A 6,661-nucleotide genomic window follows, 5' to 3' on the forward strand; every position below is an offset into this window, starting at 1 on the left:
AATTCAAATGCAGAATTCTTCAGTCTTCCTTATTAACTTTTATGCATGTCCAACTTTCACATGCATATGAGGCAATGGAAAATACCATGGTTTGGGTCAGGCACACTTGAATCCTCAAAAGTAACATCCTTGTTTTTCAATACTCTAAAGAGGTCTTATAAAAAAAAAAAAAAAAAAGAGGTCTTGTTTAGCAGATTTACCGAAAACTTGTCTTTTGATCTCTTGACTGCTGCTCCCATGAGCAGATTGTGGATCGAAGGAAGACAAAATTCTTAACAACTTCAACCCTTATCTATTGGCTCAGTTGTGAACATTTTGGTTCTATTTACATTGAGTTGTAATCCATACTGAAGGCTGCAATCACTGTTCTTCATCAGTAAGTGTTTCAAGTCCTCTTCACTTTCAGTAAGCAAGGTTGTGTCATCAGCAGATTGAAGGGTGTTAATAAGCCTTCCTCCAGTCCTGATGCCACATTCTTCTTCATATACTCCAGCTTCTCTATGTGTTCAGCATACAGACTGAACAAGGATGGCGAGACGATACAATCCTGACACACATCTTTCCTGATTTTAAACAGGAATTCACTTGTTATACACTGCTATATACCTAGCACCTTGCACAGTGTCTGGTACCTATTAGTTACTGAATATATGTGAATAAAAGAGAAAGCAAAACCTTTTAGCGTAAATTCTTCTAATTTTTTCTTTAACCATTTTTTCAACTATTAAACTGAACTTTAATAAAATGTGATTATATATATATAAAACCCTGGTGGCACCATGGTTGAGTTACCCATCTGAAGAACCAGTACCAGGGAAACGATGTGGCAAACTGTTAATGTCAAGATTACGGTTAGGAAACCTGGGGCAGTTCTACTTATTATAGAGAGTTGCTGAGTCAGAATCAAGTTCTATGGAACACAGTACGCAGCAGCACAGAACCATTCATGAAAAGGAGTCGACAGAATTTTCTTTAATAGATTCTACTGCAGTGGGGTCATTCTTCTTGTAGCAACCCTGTATTGAATATTCTGCAAAGCAAATAATTATCAGTGTATTGTCATCTAATTGTTCATAATGCTGGATCATATAGCTCACAGAGCTGGGTACCTTGGTGTGGTCAGGATGTTTATTAAATTAAGGAAGCATTATTAAGTTTTGGGAGATGGGACAATGAAAGGAACTTCAGTAGATTGGAAAGGTACTGTAGAGAGCAAGAGTAAGGAAAACGTGAAATTACGTCTGATTCCTTCTATAAGAGGTTACACGTTATCTTCTTTTTCAGAAGTATACGTGGGTTCCGAGGGCATAAAGTGCCTGCTTTCACAGTGGTTTGTTCAAGCTCATGCGGCAAGTCCAGCTGCACATCTTTTGCTGTCTGGCCTCGATAAGCCGCTGAGTCTCAACCTGCAACTCGGGAAGGTGAAATTTAGGGCAAGGCGAATGTCCTTACATCAACCGCGAACTGTTCTGAAATAGCTTACCCATGAAAATATAGAACATAGCACCTGTTGCAGGGATGAAAGGGAGATTCCACGTGTTTAGCTTGCCTCCGGGACGAGAGTCCTTCCTCAAATTCTGAACAGCTAGTCTTCGCCGCCCCCGCCCCCCCCACCTCACCCCCGGCAATAGGGCGCGGGTTCAGGTGAAACCAGTTTTTCAAGCAGCTGCCTCCCCTTTCCTCTCGTGTTTCGTCGGTCGTAGTTTGAAACAAAGGTGGATGGAGCGATGGGTGAAATCACACTAGCGCCTCGACAGGAGGCGGGGGGGGGGCGACCTGTGCGTTCGGAGTTTGCCAGGAGCAGCCGGTAAACCGAGACGCTACTCTAGAAAAACCTCCGGCAGAGAGGACCCGAGGAAGGCAGGAGCGAAGCCGCCGAGCCGCAGTGCACCCTGGGCATTGTAGTTCTTCCGCCAGGGCCTCCTCCAGCTTCCATAGAGCTCAGTACTTCATCTCCCAGGCGCCCTCGCGCGGGAGGCGTGAGCGGAGGGGGCGCTCGGTGATGAGCTGCGACAGGGGGAGGAGGTTCAGGGCCGGCAGGCAGCTGCTTCCGCGGCGTTCGAGTCCGCCGTGAGTCGGGGCTGAGGGATCTGCGGACGGGCGGGCGGGCGGCGACCAAGGCTGGGTCACCGTCGCGTGCGCCTTTGCTCGTGTTCGCTCCCATCCTAGGGACTCGGCATTCGTCATGGAAGCGCATCCGGTCGCCGCCAGAGCCTCCGGCCGCCGGGTCCCTTGCAGCCGGGAGCGATAATCCCGTAGGGGCGGTCCCCGACCCCCGACCCCCGACCTCCGGCTCTGCCTCGCCGGGGGCGGCCTCACTGCCCCGCCCCCTGGGGGCGCTACCGAGGGGCGTCCGCCTCCCATGCCGCTGCAGCGCGCAGACGTGCCCGGCGCCCGGCGCTGAAGGAAGCTCCGCTCCCAGGCTGCTGTCCGCGTCCTCGTGCGACCTCCTTCCTTCCCCGAAAATGTGGCACAACGTCGGCCTGACGCTGCTTGTGTTCGTGGCCACGCTGCTGATCGCCCTGCTGCTGATGGTGTGCGGTGAGCGGGGGGCCCCCGGCGTGGGTCGGCGCTAACCGGCTGGAGCCGTACGTCTGACCCGTTTTGTCTGTGAGACTTAGACAAGCGCCGGCATGGATGCCTTCAGATAGATGGTCTGTCCATTGCTGTCTTTGCAGTTTGTCTCCCTGGCCGGGGAGGGAGGGAAAGCACCGAGTCGTGGGCTGGGCATCTTGACCGGGTTAAACCAGCTAATTGCTTCACCAGCAGCGCCTGATGCCATTCTTACCACAGCCTGCCCAGATTTTCACCTTGGCCTGTAGTCGAAGGTGAAGTGCCTGGTGACGCTCTTGCTTGACTGGTTCTGACCCTGGTGATAATGAGCGTTTTCACTACCCTCCCTCAAGCAGGGATGGAGACGGTTGGCTTTTCAGTACACGTGAAGAGCTTTGTTTACTTCGGGTTCAGGCATAAACTAAATTCCAAATAGACGATGAATCCAGGCGGTGCTTAAAACCCCTGGCTATATTAAACTCCCAGGATCAGATAACCGAACTTAGCTCTGTAATAATGGCCCTTACTGTGTGTTTGCTGTGTGTTTTTGCCTTCTTGGGATGAGAGGTCGGCAGACTTTGTGCTCACTATTTAGATCTTTTTGGTTTCTTTGAGGTTCCTTGGTGGTGCAGTTGAGCCCCAGTAGCTCAGCACTTGAGATGGCTCTCTGCCATGTGGGGTTGCTGTGAGTCTGAAGTTGATTCCAGGGCAGTGGGTTTTGGGTTGGGAGGTGAAAGAATACCTTATTTGGAAAGGAATAGTCCAGAACTAATGAGGAAGTAATGCCAATACTCTTCTATTTAAAGAGAGATTGAAGGCGGCATACCTTTGTGTCTTCACTGGCTGGATCTTGAGCTTGATTTGACTGGGTCTTAGCAGTGAGCAGGGCAGGATGGAACCAGATGAAATAGGCTTCAGGTTTTCAACTCTTGAAAGATAAGGAATGGCTGGGTAGCGTAGGATAAACCAAAAATCCAAACTCCCTGCCATTGACTGAATCAATTCTGACTAATAGTGATCCTGTAGGACAGAGTACTGGCCCTTTGGGTTTCTGAGGCTGAAACTCTACAGGAACAAACATTTCACCTCATCTTTCTTCCTTGAAGTGGTTCGTGGTTTTGAACTGCTGATGTTGTGGTTAACAGCCCAACTCATAAACCACGACATCACCAAAGCGCCTGGGTAGTTTAGGTATATGCCCTTCAAAACGTGGTTCTTCCCCTTCTGGTGGTCACAAGCCCTTTTGAGAATCGGATAAATGCTGTGATCTCTTTCCTTAGGAAAAAGCATCACTGCGCTTTTTCTTTCTGTTTTTCCTCCCCTAATTCAAAGAAGTCATGGATTCCCTTTAATCCATTCTTGGAGTTGAAAAGATTCGGCCTGGGCATGGACTCCTCCCCTCTTAATCCTATTTGTGGAGTTCAGATGAAGAGGCTGCCCCGGGGGCCTTTTTGTTTTCTGATTTGATTCAATTCAGCAAACTAAGCCTGGACTGCCAGCAAAGCATTGTGAACACCTGAAAAGCAAACAGACAAACCAACAAACAAACTGCCATTGAGTAGATTATTTGACACAAAGTGACCCTGTAGGACTGGGTGGAACTTCCCCTTTGGGTTTCTAAGCCTTGTCTTTCTACTGTGAGGTGGCTTGTAGTTTCAAACTGATAATGTTTAGGTTAGCACTACCCTGCCAGGGCTGGGGTGAACACCCACAGCTCTGATAAAAGGGTCTGCCCCAAGGACACATAACCTAGTTTGCTTTGTAACTGTCTTTGAAACCAAGAGATTCTGATTTTTTAAAAAAAATCATTTTATTGGCTCATACAACTTTTATCACAGTCCATTTTTTTTTTACTTGCCAGCACCACGAGGGGTCCTTTGCCACAGAAGAGTGGGCATTTATTTTTTTATCAATTTATTGGGGCTCATAAAATTCATCACAATACATAGATCAATTGTGTAAAGCACAGCTATACATTTGTTGCCCTCATTATTCCCAAAATTTGCTTTCCTCTTGGGTTCCTGGAATCAGCTCATTTTCCTTTTCCCCCCTCCCCATTCTGATTTTTAATGGCAGGTTCATAGGGAAGGTTTCCTCCTGTCTTGAGCTTTTAAACCTTTCTAGGTCTGTTTTCTTACCATACATCCATAACAAATGGGCTCTGGGTTGCTAAGCCAGAGTACTTAACCTTATTTGCATTTTCTACTATTGAACATTCCCTCTGGCAAGCAGTTCTCTGGACTTTTGTACAGTGTACGTTCAGTTTCCTTCCTACCTACTGGCCAATTGTTATCTTTTCCTAGTTGCTCCTCTACCTCAGAAGTTTGAAACTTTTTTTAACCACAATTTTCAATTACATACCTGAGGGGGCTTCAGATAGTTCATAGTTCCATCTTCTAATCCCATTTTCTCGCAGACTTTTTGAAGTCCCAATGATATATATCAACCCGTTTCTATGTATATTTGTCCAGGCAGCTCTGAAATAAAATATTTAATGGAATAGTACTTATTACCCTTATTGCATGAGACATATGCTGATACTCTCTTTCTTCCACGTATTTTCTTAGCATGGGAGAGCCCAGGACTTGGCCCTGAGACTTGGCCCTTTTTAAAAAAAAATTTTTTTTGGGGGGGGACATAATCCACGTCATACAATTCAATAATTCAGTCATATCAAGAATTACCACAATCAATTTTAGAACATTTTCTATCTTGTACTAGTTGTTAGCTTCTTCTTTCCCTGTGACCTCCCCTGCTGTACCCCCAAGAAACCATTTATCCAGTTGTTTCTCTGGAGGTCTAGTGGTTTGGACCTGCCGACTCTGATTAACAGCCCAATGTGTAATCACTGTGCCACCAGGGGGAGTCTTGAGCACTAACATGTTGGGCTGCAAACTTCAAAGTCTGCGGTTCAAAACCACCAGCAACTCCTCAGGAGAAAGATGAAACAATTTTTTCCAGTAAAGATTTACGGTCTCCGAAACTCATGGGGCAGTTCTATTGTTGGTATATTCAGTAGTATTCACCACCACCAGAATTCAAGTGCGTCCATCGTCTCTGGTCTTGCTTATTCATTGTCCAGCATGCCACAGGCATATGAGGCCGTTTGCAACTATCCTGGTGGGGGTCCAGTCCCCTTCAGCATAAGTGATATCTTTGCTTTTGGTCACCCTAATGAGAGTGTTGGCAGTAGATTTATCGTTTGACTTCTGGACTACTGCTTCCTTAGGCGTTGAGTGTGGATCCAAGTAAAAGGAAATCCATGGCGTCTGCTGTTGTTTCCTCTGTTCATTGTGATGTTGTCAGCTGGCCCAGTAGCGAGACTTTCTCTTACAATTTTTACAACTTTTCTAATTGGAACTGAAGGCTGCAGAGTTTGATCTTTATCAGCAAATACTTCAGGTGATAGCTTTCAGCCAGCAAGGTTGTGTCATCTGCATCTCCCAGGTCGATAATGAGCCTTCCTTTAATTCTGATGCCATCATGTTCTTTTTTATGTAGTAGTTCGTTCAGCTTCTTGGATTATTTGTCTAGCATGCAGATTGACTAAGTATGGTGTAAGGTTACAACTCTGATGCACACCTTTCCTGATTTCAAATCATGCAGCATACTCTTGTTTCGTTCAGATTACTGCCTCTTGTGTTCTGGGATTCCTATTCTTCAGAATGTTATCCATAACATGTTATGATTCACACAGCTGAATGCTTTTGCGTAGTTAATAAAACACAAGCAAACATCTTTCTGGTATTTTCTGCTTTCAACCAAGATCCATCTCATATCAGCACCTAATAGACAATATTTAAACAATAATTAAGTATGGTAGTACGAACCACAGTTGCTATGAGAGAAGTAACTCTTATTACTTAATAAAACACTATTAAGCTTTTACATTTAAGTGCTTTGGTGGCCCAAGGGAGTCCAAGTACCACTAAGACATATCCTACCTATAATGACTTCTACGCATGACAGTCACACAGTGCAACCAAGTTTCTTTTGAGTGATTCCGACTTGCTGGTGGCCTCGTGTGCAGGCTAGAACTGTGTGTCTTAGGGTTTTCAAATAATAGTAATTTTTTTCTGAATTCAAAACTGGATTTGGTTGCGTAATG

General features: G+C 45.8%; 1 protein-coding gene across 1 annotated transcript in view; it reads left to right on the forward strand.

Annotated features, from left to right (window-relative positions):
* Positions 1-2,134: 2,134 nt before the first annotated feature.
* SMIM13 (small integral membrane protein 13) overlaps positions 2,135-6,661 on the forward strand; it is a 25,086-nt gene continuing 20,559 nt past the window's right edge. Inside the window, exon 1 of the mRNA XM_004712220.2 lies at positions 2,135-2,541. Coding sequence (XP_004712277.1) covers positions 2,466-2,541 — 76 coding nt within the window. The 5' untranslated portion in view covers positions 2,135-2,465. The remainder of the gene's footprint in view (positions 2,542-6,661) is intronic.

This window comes from Echinops telfairi, unplaced genomic scaffold (assembly GCF_000313985.2).
Source record: "Echinops telfairi isolate 266 unplaced genomic scaffold, ASM31398v2 ScPeMD7_7424;HRSCAF=8462, whole genome shotgun sequence".
NCBI lineage: Eukaryota > Metazoa > Chordata > Mammalia > Afrosoricida > Tenrecidae > Echinops > Echinops telfairi.